The sequence below is a fragment of the Cavia porcellus genome, unplaced genomic scaffold (genome assembly GCF_034190915.1).
Source record: "Cavia porcellus strain 051 isolate PalLab524CR breed Dunkin Hartley unplaced genomic scaffold, mCavPor4.1 scaffold_18, whole genome shotgun sequence".
Classification (NCBI taxonomy): Eukaryota; Metazoa; Chordata; class Mammalia; order Rodentia; family Caviidae; genus Cavia; species Cavia porcellus.
Window position 1 is genome coordinate 32,793,996 of NW_026947501.1, and position 16,689 is coordinate 32,810,684.

General features: G+C 33.3%; 1 protein-coding gene across 2 annotated transcripts in view; it reads left to right on the forward strand.

The window, feature by feature from the left end:
• The window catches only part of Ctnna2 (catenin alpha 2), a 1,046,977-nt gene that overhangs the window by 131,765 nt on the left and 898,523 nt on the right, over window positions 1–16,689 (forward strand). For both annotated transcript variants that reach the window (XM_063229641.1, XM_063229642.1), the window contains exon 2: window positions 2,128–2,234. In XM_063229641.1, the coding sequence (XP_063085711.1) occupies window positions 2,133–2,234 (102 nt within the window). In that variant the 5' untranslated portion in view covers window positions 2,128–2,132. The remainder of the gene's footprint in view (window positions 1–2,127; window positions 2,235–16,689) is intronic.

The following is a 16,689-nucleotide window of genomic DNA, read 5'->3' on the forward strand; positions in this document are numbered from 1 at the left end:
GAGTTAGAATAGCAGAACAGTGTGTCTTTTCTCTTTCTCCTGCCTTTCCTCTTCCCTTCCCCTTTTCCTTTTCCTCTTTCTGAAGCAAATTGCTAGGGTCTTTTTGCAGAAAAATGAGCTGAAAGAGAGCTAGTATACAAGCACCTTGCTCCTCTTTCTGCCTATTGTGATGGACTTCCTTTATGGTGTTTATTCTGGTAGAAATAATCATCTGTACTGATTTATAAGAATGGAATTGAGTAAGGACATTGATTCAGAAAAAAAAGAGCCAAGAACAATTTGATTTATGATGGTATTAAGGCAAATGATTCAGATGCAGTTTCTGCAGTCTGTGGTTGCTTGTCCTGTGGTTATATGTCAAAATAGATTCAGCAACTTTTCTGTTTTAAAATGAAAAAGAAATAAAGCAACTATACAGAATTTAAATACAAAATAATAGAAGATTAACAATGATTAATATATTGCACGTTGTTATCTTCATAGTAGTTGCTCAGATTAAAAGCTGAATAAATGAACAATGAAATTCAGCAATTTCTGGATGAGAAACACACTCCTGGTAGAAAGTATAAATTATTCTTTTGAAGCCAAAGCTACATTTTATGCTTCATATGTGGAAAGTTGCTACTTGCCTATCAGTTGTTCGTAGTTAATAGAGAATTAGTTTTAAGTTAGATAAATAACTTGTCAGACACCAATCTTGAGAAACAAGAGTGTATATGCCCTGAATAGTCAGAAAATATGTAATATTTACTGCAACAAAGTGATTTTCAGAAGCATTGGTATCAAGCTTGAAAGGTAACGTTCCTATTAAAGAGAATGAAAGGCATACTCCAAGGACATTGATATTCTCACTGGTCATTGATGAATAAAATCAGTTAGGCTTCAGTAAATGTCATAGAGTCCTGCATTTAGTGACTGTAATGGACTTGCCTTACCTGTTGGTCTTTGTTGGTCTTTGCAGACTGACTTTATTATCCCTTTATCAGTTCATCCTTATATCCCTCTCTGTATACCTGGGTCACAACATGTGCCACACTGAAGCATACTTATGCCTTGACTTAGCTCTTCTCTGTCTTTTAAGATCAAGACTAAAGTCTTTCCCATCAGTTGACAAATAGGTATATGTACTAAATGCCAGGAGATTGAATATCCTAGGGGCAACCAAGTCCAGGACTTGGCCTAAGGTACACAGATATACTCAGGATGCGTTTATATTTCATGTGATATTAATATGGGGGGGGGAACCACCCAATTTACTAGATGTCTGGTATGAGTTCTCTCTAAAATCAACAAATCAATTTTAGAAACAACAAAGGTTGAAAGCAGAACATATTTATTGAGGGAAAGAAAGCTTCTGTGTGAGAGAGAGGAAGAAGGTGTCTGAGTGGGTTGCCAAATACATTTCTAGAGATTTTTATAGAGCAAAGCCATGAGGTGAGATGGGTCTAAGGTGGGGAAAATAGGGACTCGCAAAGTGGGTATGCGGTGGGACAGAATTATGGTCAACCAATAAGATTTCGAGTATAATTACTCAGACAAGATTGATTAAATCAGGATCCAATAGGGAAGCAAGTCACACAGTAAAGTGGGCATGAATACCGAACTGTGTCTTTGGCTGTAGGGGGTTGGGTTAGTGGCTCTTCTGGCTTCCTCAAGGTGATCCATACCTATTCAGAACACCAGAATACCTGAGGTTTATCTTTAGGGTGTGGCAGCATTCGTTTTTTTTTTTTTTTTTTTTTTTTTTTTTGTCTTGAGATCTGGCCAAAGCAAAGGGCCCAGTCTCATCTGACCACCCATAATACTTCTGTCCAATTCAGCTGCCTGTAACAATACCCGGAGCACACCCCGCTTTACAGTGGTTTTGGACTTCTTTTCTCTAAGGTGACACAGTTGGGCCAAATACACAATCTTCAAGTGTGCACTAAGTCGCAGTGGTTTATTTATTTATTTATTTATTTTTTTTTTTTTTGGTACCAGGGATCAAACTCAGGACCTCGTGTTTGCCAGCCAGGCGCTTAATGCCACTGAGCTAAATCCTCAGCCCCGGTTTATTCATTTTTATCTTGCAGAGTAATAATCGTTTTCTTGATCATTATTTCTTACTGATAATATGTATTCCCTTAGGGAGCATGACTTCGGCAACTTCCCCTATCATATTAAAATGGGATCCCAAAAGTTTGGAAATCAGGACACTTACAGTGGAAAGACTGTTGGAGCCACTTGTTACACAGGTAAGGGATGCTTTTAAACATGTATAAATATTTTTGGATCATGATCCTTCAAAAAACTTAGAAATCCTTAAAACAGAATAAATCATGTCATAGACTGATTACTGAATTTATGTTGTTTTCTGAACCATGGATTATCTCATTGCCCTGTAAGAAATGAAGTGGCTTTTAAAAGCTATTCATATGAGTTTTGAAATTAAATTGATGAGATAATTGAAAAGGGGTGCCTTGCCGAAGGGGAATATCATTTGCAGTAATGGCTTCAAAGTCTAAATAAACGATCGCTAATTCCAGTTTGAGATACTATTGCACAACAGAGAAAAACTGCGCTGTTTAAGAGCAATGTATATTTATGGAATAACTTTTCTTCCAGTTTACAAGGCACAATTCATCCCGTTGGAATGATGCGATGCTCCATTTTTGTGTTGTCACAGTTGTCACATCTCCACAAGATGACTGTCAGCAGCAGAAAATATCATCAGGGTTTCAAGTTTTGAAATTTAATGTTTGGTCTCTTGTGAACCATGTTCTTTGCTTGCATGTGGACTTTGAAATCCCTCGAATATCGAACTTGAAGTTTTGATGGTGTGTATGTAGTAGATGATTATACCACATTTAGAGGCTATTTCAATTGGTTTGCTATAGTTGCTACACATAATTATTATACAATTAAGAGCTTGAAACAGCACACATTTTTTTGTTGTTGTTGTTGGTTTTGGAAGTCAGACACTCTGAAGTCGCGGTGCTTGCAGGGCTGCACTCTTTCTAGACTCCAGAAGAAAGCCATTCCCAGTTTATGCAATAGAAGCCCTTTGCCTTCTTGCACCTTTGCTCTCACACTCCAAGCCAGCCAAATAGCCCTTCAGAGTTCTCTGTTTCTTTGACCCCTGTTTCCCTCTTGGCATCTCTTCTCTGATACTGAATTTCATGCAGCCTTTTTTATAAGGACTCTATTACTAGGTTGGAGCAGCCCAGATGTGCCAGAAAAGTCTTCCCACAACAAGGTCTTTAACTTAAGCACACTTGCAAAGTTCCTTTTCCTATTTAAAATAACAATTTGCTGTTTCCTGGGATTAAAACATTGGTGCTTGGGGAAGAAGATGCATTATTCAGTTTATTCCCTGTTTGTTTTCTGTTCCCCAAAGATTGATTTTTTTCCCATGTGCAAAACATATTTACTACATCTCCAGGTTCCCAAAAGTCTCAACGCATTAAAGAATCAACTCAAGTAAAAACGTCTCACATAATTCAAATAATTCCATCAGTTTAAATGTTTTAAATATTATCATTTAAGTAATTTAAATTAGATGTAGGTAAGAACCTGTTATCTATCTACAAGCAAAGTGCCTCTTGATCTGTATACCTGTGAAAGTATAAAACCACCTGTATGCTCCCAAAATAAAATGACGGGATAGATAAAAGGTAATAGTTATAGATGTTCCATTAGAAAAAGTAGAAAGTTAAGAAAAACTGTCACCAGTTTCAATAAATTTATAAATGTACCAGGTAAATTGTTAGGTCTCCAGGCTTGTCAATAACCCTTTGTGGTTTGAGTTTCAGCCCTCTAGGACTGGTCCTAAATCATTTCTTTTTCCTAAAGATTTGCAGACAACCTTCAGCTGAACATTTTTCTCAATCTAATTCCCAAAGGTGGAATTTTAACAATCTAACCACCTTTTGTAATATCATCCTTTCTCTATCCATTTAAGTCCAAGCTGATAATGTTTATAGTGATAATCTCAAGAACTTTGTGATTTTCCCATATAATCTGGAATTGATTCCAGTAGAAAACAGTCTCTTCTAAAGATCTTTTTTTTTTTTTTTTTTTTTTTTTTCCAAAAAGATGTCATGTCTATTTCTGGTCACTTTTGAAATGACTGAAGAAATCCATGCATTCTATGCCTAAAAGCCCACAGCAAAATGCATGCAATTGAATACCTGAGGCATTTGTCTTCATAAGACTTCACAGAAGTGTTAAATTATCAAGTCATGCAGTTGACTCTTGTTCTACTTGTCCACATCTAAGTCTTTCCAATGTAAATATTTGCACACTTTCATTTATAAATTAACTGTACCATCTCCATATTATCAGGAATTTGTACTCACATTGTATCTCCCCAGATATTCCAGGCTAAGGGTACGACAGTACGCTTTCAACCTAATCACATCTGTAAAGTCTCTTTTGCCATTTAAAATAATACACTCACAATTTTTAGAGATTTGAATGGGGACATTTTTTATATCATCGGTGAAACCGTTCATTATATTCATGCATAATTTCATTTTGTTATGATTCTATAAATATTTCTATAAGAAACACTTAATAGTGATAAGCTCTTAGATTTGCTAGCATGTTGGTTACCTACTCATGCTGTGGACTGTGGAATTGACCTTATCCGTGAACTGTTTGTTAGTCATTGTCAGTAAACACAAAATTAAAGATGAGTATCTAGAAATCTTTGTGGAAGTAAGATCGGATAATTTTTTCTGTGAAAACTTAAACATTGGAATTGTACATTTTTAAAATTTCTTTTTGTTATTTTTAAAGCTTTGATTTGTAAGACATCGGAATAATAAGAACAAGCTCTTTTATCACAACTAATTTAAGACAGATAAGTTTAAAAGATTTTTGGAGTTATAACAATCTGGCCTGAAATATATGTTCACAAAACAAGTTAAAACTGAGTAATCTTTTCCCTACCTCTATATTTTCACTTTGGAGTATCGTATATATAACATATTTAATGCTTATTTTACAGATTAAACATTCTACAATAAAAATGTTGAATAAAAGTGGTTTTTATTTTTCTACCTTAGTGGAAACAATATAAATATCATATATAAATTAAGGGCAATTAGTCATAAATCAATACTGGGCAATATTACACTTATTTTCCGTTTAGCTCCTAAAAATTTCACATATTTATATTTCACTTTTAAACTCCACTTACCTAAATAATAGCATATACAAGATTACAATTGAATATTATAATTTCTATACTTTTCTCTAGTCACTTGAATTCATATCAGCTAAAAACAGTGCATTAAAATATTTTATTCAAAATAGATTAGTAAACTAGCTGATTCTTACCAGTTAATGTATTATGATTGAATGCTTAAAACTCAAGATTTTAGACAAATAACAATATATTAGAAGATCTCCAAAATATTTAAGAATAACTTTTTGGCTACTGTTCTTACCATGATTTGAGAAACACTTTTCCAATATTGTTTTTAAGAGGAAATATTTTATGATACTATTTTCCTGTAATACTATGCCTATATTATGAAGACTCTACCACTGCTTCCTATGGAATAAAAACCTTAATAGTAAGGTGGATGTAACTGTTTATTTTGGAAGACAAGTGGATAAGAAAGGAGGATAAGAAAATCTTATATGTAAGCTTGATAATTAACATTTAAAGGAAAACTTGGAACTGAGAGAGAAAATTAAATGACAGACACAACTTTATGAATTGAATAAAATTTACAGTACTATTTAGTGACATGGAATGCCTTTAGCTATCCCACTTCTAGAAGGCATAGAAAAGATAGAAAAGTAAAATAAAATAAAATAAACATCAAAAATGTTCTGTGTATATTCATCCACAATGATAGGACAAAAGTTGTTAAAATTTACTATTGATAAATATTTAAAATAGCCAACAAAACTTTACCTCACTTTAATAAGGATTTGTATGAGGGATACACATTTATCCTACAATGTTGAAAAGGAAAATTCCTTTTGAAAATAATTTATTCTATTGAAATCATGAGGTTGTAAAAGAATAAAGATTGACCTTAGGATGTTTAGCTCTTGAAAAAGATACCTGAGCTTTATAAATTGATAAAAATGAGTTTTTTATTGATGACATTTTGTGATAATAAACTGTATTGGAAAACTAAAGCACTGTGTTAGTCAACTTTGTAAGTAAACTAAACAATAAGATCATTAGGAAATTTAGAACACTGTATACATTTTTATCATTACCTCTTTCTTACTAAAAGAGGATGAAAGGAAACTAAATATTTCTTTTAGGAAACTGGGAAAAGGATATTGAACGTACTTAGGAAACGAGAATTTAATAGCAATGAAAACTGGAATCTATAGAATAGAATACACAAGTGAAAAGAGCTAACTGAATTAAAATTTGATTGTCCTTAAGAATGGATGTTAAAAGTCCTCTTTTTCCTGAGTTTATTTCTTCCTTCTCATTTATACGTTTATGTTTTCTTTTACTGTATGTTTCCCAAAATTCAAATTGTGTGGAATAACATGAAGTGCTCCAGTGCTTCCACCTTACTCTACACTGATGGAACAGAGACACCTATAGAAAAGGGCAGAAGTTTTAAAAATATTTAAATTATCCAGAGATAACTTAATATCCAAGAGAAAGTGGAAAGGTCTTCAATGATCTTTTATCAAATACATCATGACAGCGCATGGATGCATAGCTCAATATTTTCAGTTAAAGAATAGAAAATTGTGCAACTGTTTTTATCATAGAAAATATAAAACATCTTTAATCACTTTTGGAGAATCACAAATTTAATGTGAACTGAAGACACTTTAAAAATCATTTCAAAAAAGAAATCATGATACTTCCCATTCTAAGTTTAAAAGGAAAAAATCCATAGAAAATATTAGTAACTATCTCCCAACAATGCAGCCAAAGATTAGCATATATAACAAAATGTTCATTTAAAGAATTATACTCATGACCAATAGGCATGAGTAATATACAGGCATCAAATAACATCTAAAAATATTTTAGAAAACCAACAGATTATACCATTAAATATTTTAAAAAGACTTTTTAAAAATTATACTTTCATTTCTAATAAAAACTATTAAGAATTAATTACTTAAATAAAGGAATTTACCATAACTAGTTTAGAATGAGATGAATCTGTGTGATTGTATTTAATATCATGAAATTATGAGATAAGATACATAATAAAAGATACATATAAAAATACATAATTGTCATTTATTCTAAACAAGTAGAAGTTGAAAGAGAAAAAAATTTTCTTTACAAATGGAAAACATTGTCTAGTTATTTCTACATGAAATAAATACAAATTTATAGTGTTAGTTCCAAATTTCTAATTTTATTACAGCACTGGAATATACGTTATGTATGCACAGGCTTTGGAGTCTGGAAGGCTTAATAAGCTGCATTAATACTGATGCTTGATGTAAGTTACTTAATTTCCCTTGAAGTATAAAGTAGAGATAATGATTTATAGCTGTTAAGATTACTCAAGGAATAAATAACATTGATCTTTAAAGTGACTATAGAAATGCCTAGCATTATGCTTATAGCAGTACAGATTTACTTTCAATACCATATTTTTCAAGATATTGATGGCAATATCTTTGTACTTTACAGAATGTGGGTGCCATAGAAAACACAGTGATTTATTTGTATATATTTTCAGGAAGAGAATTTTATGTAGAGATAGAGCTAGGGATGTAGCTCAATTATAGTACCTATATCTGACAGGCACTAGGTCTTGGATTCACTCCCAGCACTAAAAAATAAACAAACTGTATTTATAAATATGTGAGAAGAGTTATTTGCTCAGAAACATCTAAATTTATTGGGAATCCCACCTTCACTAAACTAATGAAACATGGGGTATCAGTATAGGACAGAGTTGAACTTGCTAAATTTTGTTACTTATTTCTTTTTATCAAGATGAATCTCCAACTTGAAAAATAATGTTAAGCATCTGATACATGAATATCATTGGTGGTTAATGAACTGTTCTAAATAAGCTTGATAAGGGGCTAGGGATTTAGCTCAGAGGCATAAGCGCCTGCCTGGCAAGTGCAAGGTTGTGAGTTTGATCCCTGGTACAAAAAAAAAAAAAAAATAGCCTGATAGGAAAAAAATTTTCTCATATGAGGAACTATCCTTAATCATTTCCAATATTATTTTGAGTACATTCATTAGATTGCTATGAAGTTAAACTCTGGTGAATTCTACAGTTGAACATTTTAAACTTTTACTCAAAAAGCTAATAATTATTTCAAAAGCTAAAGGATTAGAAATGTGTATACTTTAAATTTTAATTTTCAGTTTGCTATTTTTAAAAAGTACTTGATTTTAACCTTTTTACTATACTAAATTGTTATAAAAGGAGCCTACTTTTTGTGACCCAGAAGTTAATTCCTTGGGTGATTACAAAGTCAGGGGAATAAGATGTTTAGGTTTAAATTCAGGGAATGTGGATGAAAAATTGATTCCAGAAATAAAAGAATTTTCAGAAATGAAGTAACTTCTGATTCTTCCCACTTATATATTTGCTGTACCACACTTTATTAAAAGTCTTATAAATGTAGAATGTATGTATCTACCAAAAGAATCTTAAGTATGAGGTCTCCTTGTACTCTTTCTATATATCCAGAGAATATTATTATTGAGAAACATTTTAATTCATGATTTATTCATGAGGTGCAATGATTAATACATTTGGCTGGTTTCTATGGTAACACTACAATGTTACAATCACTATTGTATGGATTTTTGTCATTGGACTGAAAAACTATGCAAGTTGAAGGATGTGCTAAAATTGAGAAATGCGAACTCTATTAACCCTGCTTATTTCTTTGATCAACTTGATGTGTCATGGGATTAACCAATTTATGTCTTTTTCTCATTTTTTTATTTACTTATTTTTATATTAGGTTCCATTTTCATTTTTGGATGATACTTTTCTTACGTGGAAAAGTGTTCCACTTTATCTCTTTTTGACTGTGAATGTACCACATAAAGTTTATTGAAAACCTTGTGCTTTTCTTCTTAAAAAGGTATATAATATATACATATATCTATACACATGTATATAACAATTTAGATATAGATAACAGGTTGTGATGTAGATATTGACCTCTATCACATAAATTAATATTTAATTTAAATATTCTGAATTTCTTTATAGACACTGGTTTTGTGCTTTAATATAAACAATTCTTAAGTTACTTTGCTTTCACAGTAGATACCTAAATTCGTTGTTATATTAGAAATATTTCTTCAAACTGAGATCATATGGTTGATTGTTGGGCAGTTATTCTATTTACCATTTCTGAAACAGGTTTAATTGATTAGTCTGTGGTTTGGAGTTTGATTAATTATTGTTTGGAGATTGTGTTCAGTATTTTAATAACTGCCATTTTATGGGTGTGACACTCTTTATATGGCCAACTGTATGGGCCATAGTTGAACATGGATTAACATATGGAAGCCATTTAAGTAGAAGAAAGAAAGAGAATGAGAGAAAGGAAGAAAGAAGAAATAAAGAGAAAAGAAGGTGAAAAAGAAGGAAGGAAAGAAATAAAAAGCTCAATGTTGGAGTGAGGTTACACTAATATAAGTGTGGAATTATATAATGCACATATATTTACCCTTGGTTTTACAGCATAGCTACAAAAAATACAAAAAGAGACAAACAAAAAACTAAGATTGATTTGCTGAATGAAATTGTTCTGCTGAGATGAAATCACTGCATGTGTTAGTTTTTTTTTCCCACAGCCCCTCCAGCATTTATTATTGGTTGATATCTTGAGGGTAACCATTCTTTCCAGGTTGAGATGGAATCACAGTGTTGTTTTAATTTGCATCTCTCCCGAATGACCAGTGATGTTGAGCATTTTTTCATATATGTATTTACTGTTTGCATTTCTTCATCAGAGACTTGTGTATCCATCTCAGCTGCCCATTTTTAGGTTGGATTTTTAGATTGGGGAGGGATGATTTTTTTTTTGAGCTCTTCATGAGTTCCAGATAGTAATCATTTGTCTGACAAACATCTGGCAAACATTTTCTCCCACATAATGGATTGTCTCTTCACTCTCTTGGTGGGAATGTAGAATGGTTCAACCACTATAGAAATCAGTGTGGAAATTCCTCCAAAAACCAGGATTGCAGGTCCCATTTGACCCACCTATTCCTCTTATGGATGTCTTCTCAGAAAAATTAAAAACATCATGATGCAGTGATATATGTGCACCCATGTTTATAGTAGCACAATTTATAATAGCTAGATCTTTGAAACAACCTAAATACCCTTGGACTGAGGAATGATAACAAAAACAAGTAGTATTTTTATACAATGTAGTACTACTGAAGGATAAATGTTGGACTTTTACAGGTAAATGGATGCAACTTGAGATCATACTTATAAGTGAAATAAATCAGACATGCATGTGTAACCATTGTATTGTCTCTTTAGTATGAAAAGCGGAAAGAAACTGTCTGCATATATGTAGTTTAGATAGTGACACTCCTGATTTCTGAGAGCTCATTGAAGACAAAGGTTTGTACTACTGTTGTTCAGACGGTGAAATGCACTGTCTTGTACTTTGAGTGACTGATATGAAGAAAACAAATACGCAGTGCATATAACATTGTTACCTGCTGGTTATTGTGTTTTGAATTTTTTTTTCCTCTTTTTAAAAAAAGAAATCACTGTACGTGATGAAAGTGTGGTGATGCTGCTCTGGTTCAGGGTTTTCTGTGCTTTGGAAACACACAGACCCTGAGCTGTAAGATGAGTCACTCTTCTTCCCACCAGCACGACAAACACAAGTCACGACTATGAGTGCACCCTAGAATCATGTCACCATGTTTGGCATGAATATAGTCATAGTTAACAGGCAGCATCTAGCTTTGTTCTCTTCTTACTAACCTCAGGAAACGTGAAGGTAAGTAGTGAAACATTAGGGTGGTTTGAGAATACAAGTTAATTGTGTTAGATGATACAGCTGACTTCTCCATTACCATATTTACTTTTCGATAATTTCCATTTCAATTAGTGATTATTTTGTGAATGCTGATACAGAAATTCGGCTTAGTAGAAGATAAAAGTTTCGAGCAGTGAGAGTGTGCATCGATGCTCCTCAATGTCTTTTCTTTAATTTTGAAACAGTTTTTCAGTCTTCTTTGATATTTTTCTAGTGCTCAGCTCCTATATTAGTTCTCTTACAAGTAATAGTGTGGAGCTGTCCCATAGGGGTGGCCTTAGAGGTTGAATTAAGTTTGTTCAGTTACTTTTGTTGCTGTCTTGCGTGTGCTTGAAAGTCTTTACTACTGTGATCTTAGGAGGAGCTAGTCTTCTTAAAGCTGTGACTGACTGAACACAGATAACAGCCTCTGAGAAGAAAAGCATCTGAAATGCCTTTGCTTCTTGACTAGTGACTAAGGCCCTTGTGCCGTGCCAGGTATTTCTAGCAGTTTCTATTTACACTGCTTCAATTTGGCAAGATTTTTACAGATGAAAATGTAAGATTTATACAAGAAAAACTCAGCTCGCTCTGAAGCTCCTAGGGAAATATGGACTGAAAATTCTGACACTGCCAGTATGTCAAGCATAGAGAATGTGTAGAATGCGGTGAGAACAGAGTCAGGTCATATATCGAAAATGTTAGGAAATAAGAACTACACAAAGACAAGACAAACTATTCCATAAATATAGAGTATCTTTGCTGGGCATTGATGGTACATGTCTAAAATCTCAGAACTCAGAATGAGTGAGGAGGATCACTAAGAGATTGAGGTCAGTCTACATAGTGAATCCCAGCCAGTCTGAACCACATAGTGAGACCCTATCTCCAAAAACAAAAACAAAAATCACAAACAAAACAAAGGAGGAAATGTGGTGTGATTTCTTATTGCATCACCTCTTTCTGGTCCAAACCTTCCATTTGCTCACAAGTGTACGTGGCTCAACCAACTTAACACTGAAATAAGTTAAACTTAAAACACATTTTCCTTATTCAGTGGTTCATTTCTATGAAAGCTTCAATTTAATAACTTTTTAAGATTGTATTTAGCAAAATAAATCTGTACAACTATTTTCCTCCTTGTGTCTTGTTTTTATTTCAATGAATACTTAGCAACTATGTTCAATGGGAAAGATGGAATTTTAACTTAAATTTATAAATGAGAGTAATGCTAGAGAAGAATCACAACGTTTTTATATGCTTGAAATAAGACAATTAATGAAATCTTATCCGTGGCAGTTTAAATTTTAAGGAACAAATAATGTGAGGTTAGCTCATAAATTTTCTCCTATTTTTGATAGTATGGAAAGCTTATCTGAATGAAAAACTAAAAAATCCGTTATACCAGGCTTGAGAATGCCTAGGAAATGACAAAATTACATTTACTCTGGAAGCCCTCAGCTGGCAAACTAATTGAAGCCTGTCAGATACACGAGATAAAGGACTGGAGCATGTTGGTATACCTGCTTTTCCCTTTCTCGGCATCTCAGTCAGTACATGAGAGGAAGCTTTGGTTTCACATAATGAAGTAGGGAAGGCCCGCAAAAATGATGGAGAATCCAGTTGCTATTCTTTCATTTCATAAAGAAGGTTTTCAGTGTTTCTTGTAATACTGAAATCTGGGTGCCCTTGTAACTGATTACTGAATACGGGGTGCCCTTGTAACTGGGTTTGTTTCCCACCCCAATGGCTGTACCTACTCAGTTCTTTGCTTTATCTTGTTTCTCAGCAAAGATGCTACTACTCATGCTGCTCGGAGTCTAAACTTGGAACTCCTCTGTCTTTCTTTCTTGTGTCTTGTCCTCCAGTGATTCTACCCATCTCTGTGTGTTTTAATAAGTGTACTAACAACTCTGAAGCTGATACCTTCAGAACACAGTCTTTCCCCAAGTAAGTCCTGTTCTCACATGGAAGGATTTCCTTTGTTTATTTTTTCAGATCTGTTCACCTTTGCTATCAGAGTCCGGATTCCAAATCACCCAGGTCATCTTTCACCATGATCAGTATAGTCACCTCTCAAAAATTCCACCTCCAAAGTTCTTCCCTAACTATATATTCTCTGAACAACAGTCTGAATGATCGACAGCCACGTATATCATTTTTGTACTGACAAATCTGTAACTGATTTTCATTGTCTTTTAATTTTAAATTAAAAATTTTATGTCTTTGCATCCTATCATAGTCTACTGGTTATTTGGTCACCATGCCAAAGCCATAGATCCCTTCTTTAATTTCTCAGACATTGCAAATGGTGCTCCTCTGCATCGGATGAATCCACCTACTCTTTTATTGCCTGGACTCTCTCTTACATCTTTCAGCTCCTGTGTCTCAGGTTCGTGACATCATGGAGCCTTTTCCTTAGTACATTTTAATTGCTTATTTGTGAGATAGCGTGCTTCTTTCCTAAACTTTCATATGTTTGCTTGTGCCTCTTTTTCCCCATTTGTGATTTTCTTGTGGATTTGTGTATATTTTCACTGGTTCTACACTTGATCGAAATCCCTAGACCAATTATGTTAGTTTAATTCACATATTTTTCTCTGGTACATTGGGTTTAGAATGTGCTTTGTGAATATTAGTTGAGTGATTGAATTCTTCTCCTTAAAAATTTCAATATGTATGTTTTTGTTTTGCTTGCTCCATTCTTCTATAATTAGTAGTAAAAAGTAATTACATGTTACAGTGTTTGTTTTATGAGGATGTTGGTAGTTTTTACAATTGTTTGGTGTTTTATTTAAAGGATAAAAATATTGATTAGCTTTTTAGGAGTATACATCCACGTTTCAGCATGCAGTGATTAAGCAAAAATCTTAGGTTTTCATGTGCTTAAATCTATAGATTTTTATAAGAAAAGACATACAGATCTGCGTTTTGCATACTTATATTGCATATGTATTTATATAATGCAGAAAACCAATGAATTTTTTCATGTCTGTTATCCCTGTTTCTCTCTAGCAAAACAATTTTGCTTAACCTTGTGTTATTAGTTATTACTATTTAAGGACATTTATTGGGCTTAAATATTATTTTAAGTAAAATAAGCTTCATTAATGTTTCTCAAACCATTACAAACTTCCTTTATTCCAAATCAGTATTCAAATACAGGTTTCTTACATAACCATTATCACTTCTGTGCCACCTAGTTGACCATCCAAATAAATCATCTTTTATCTGCCTCCTGACCATTGTTGCTCCATTTAATGAGTAAAAATTAAGCAAGACACTCATGGATATTTGAATTACAGATAAACTACCAGTGATTATGCAGTATAATTATATGTTGGGCAACATTTGAAACATACTAGACTTTGAATATTTTTTATCAATGTAAATAAGTTACACTGATTTCATTACTAATTTGTAAAATCTCTATAATGCTGAATTTTGTATCTCATGGGATGATGTTGACAATGTTAAAGAGACAGAGATACTATCAATATCGTTTTACCAGAGTAATATTAGACAATTTCACTTTAAATTATTTTCGAATTCATGTATGAGATCTTTCCTAGTTTGTGATTCTCTCTTTCTTGTTACTCCTGCCTTGACTTCTACTCTCATTCCCTAAACACGTCTGACAATGTGGTGTCTCATTTTGCATGTGCCTGGGAATTTTCTCTTCTCCCACCTCGCTTGTGTTGGCTGGCATTTGTGCATCCTTGCATTCTTAGGCACTGTTTTCTTCAGCTTTTTGGGACTCTCGTGGTAGGGCTTGGGCTCTCTTATGTTTCCAGAGTGTCCTGTAATACATTGTCAGGTATCACCACAGATAAAACAAGGATGTTTTTAATTCTTGGTGTTAACAGTGTATGTGTTTTAGGTTGCATGTTGCTTATGTGCATTATATATATATTTTTTTTACCCATAAAACCACAGATCTCATTTTCTCTGCCTGCTTTCTGACCCTTTGCTGGATGACTTCTGTGATGTTCTTTTTTCTGAGAAAGCAAGTGCCCTTCTTTGAGAGACAGAAAGCTCTGTAGTTGTTTCTCCTGACTTCTTTATTCACCTAAAAGACTCCCAGTCAAACAGTGCTAATTTTTTTTTGCCTGAAACAACACAATTACAAATATTTGTTAGATCATATCATGTTTTTTTTAAAGTATATTTTAAAAAAATTAACAGGTTTAGGATTATGTCAGTATTACTGGTCTGTCTTTTTATGCTTCATTTTGTGCTTTATGATCCCTGGAGTATTGGTAATTGTTGTATATTATTTCTTAAGTTTACAAAAAAATGAAAGCAAGCTTAGGAACTATGCTTGATTTTTAAAGCATTTCCTGTGGCATGTTAGTTAAATTTAAAACTGAAAAAAGTATAACTTACTTGCATATGATGTTATTACAAAATATAGCTATTATCATAAATGCACTACAGATCCCCACGGTAATGGCTGAGATAGTAATTTCATTCTAAAGTGCAGTTTTCTATGGCTTATTTAACACGAACTTCCAATTTACACTGTTGACTGAAACTTCCCGAGCGTGTTTTTATCCCCTACGGGAATTTTATAAAGAGATGAAAGAAAAATCCTGTTAGCTGACTTATTCAAGCACGATAAAAATGATTTTCCCCTAACTATTCAAAACTGTGGAATATTTTAGTGACTCATACACTTTGAAATGGTTTCAAACTTTATCCTTTACATGGCAGTGTCTCTCAGAAAGGCCAAGAACTATACCTTAATAGAGTTCTAAAATTTAAAGTTTTATAGATTTACATTATAACCTGTTAAAATTTCAATTGTGGAAAATGTCTTTGTAAAATTCATTGTGTAAAATTCATATAGTGGCATGAGATTAAAAGGATGACAAATTTACTTTATTTTGTAAGTTATTCTGTGTCATGGATAGTTTGTTCGTAGAATTTGTTACTGATTTTTATGATATGGTACTCCTTAAAGCTCTCATTTGTAGTAGTGATCTTTCTTCTGTTCTTTATTGTGTGTTCACTGCTCTCTTGGATACCCAAAAAATGATGATAATTTGATATTGTGGTTTGTGTGTGCTTCCTGGAATTGTCATCACTATTCAGAAAGTCATAGAAGTTTAACCACAAACTGCAGATGATGTTTAATAATTGCTGACATAGATTATCCTGATGTTGTTTCACGTTTTTACATAGAGGCTGAGCTCACTTTGTAAGGTGAGTAGTTAAGGTATAGGCTAAGATCTTGCCAAAGTGGAGGTAAGTTCCAAGCTAAAACATAATTAATAATTGAATTAGTAAAGGTTTCCTTTGGAAAGCGTCCACAGTTGTGTTACTTGGTTTGAACACTAAGCTCAGGGAACTTTTTGCACACGTGTTGCTTCTTTGTGCTCAGATATTGACTCCTGTCCCCAGCTTTCCTGGAGTCTGGGACAGACATGGAGAGGCAGAGGTTTGTAACACTTCCTACTCTGGCCCATGAAAGCACTTGTTTTAGTTACCATAACTCCTTCAGTGCTACAACATAGACCAGAATATCTGCCTCTTTTGTGAGATAGAAATTTATTCCTCACTTATATAATACTCCAAAATAGACCGCTTGGTAGATTGCTTTTATCCACAGGATACCACAGGGATTTGGGGATTCACCCTGTCACTCAGACATCTTGTCATCTCTCACTCTCTGTAACTTATGAATATTTTTGTGGTTTTTCAGTCACTTGTTATTGCCAAATTCATGAC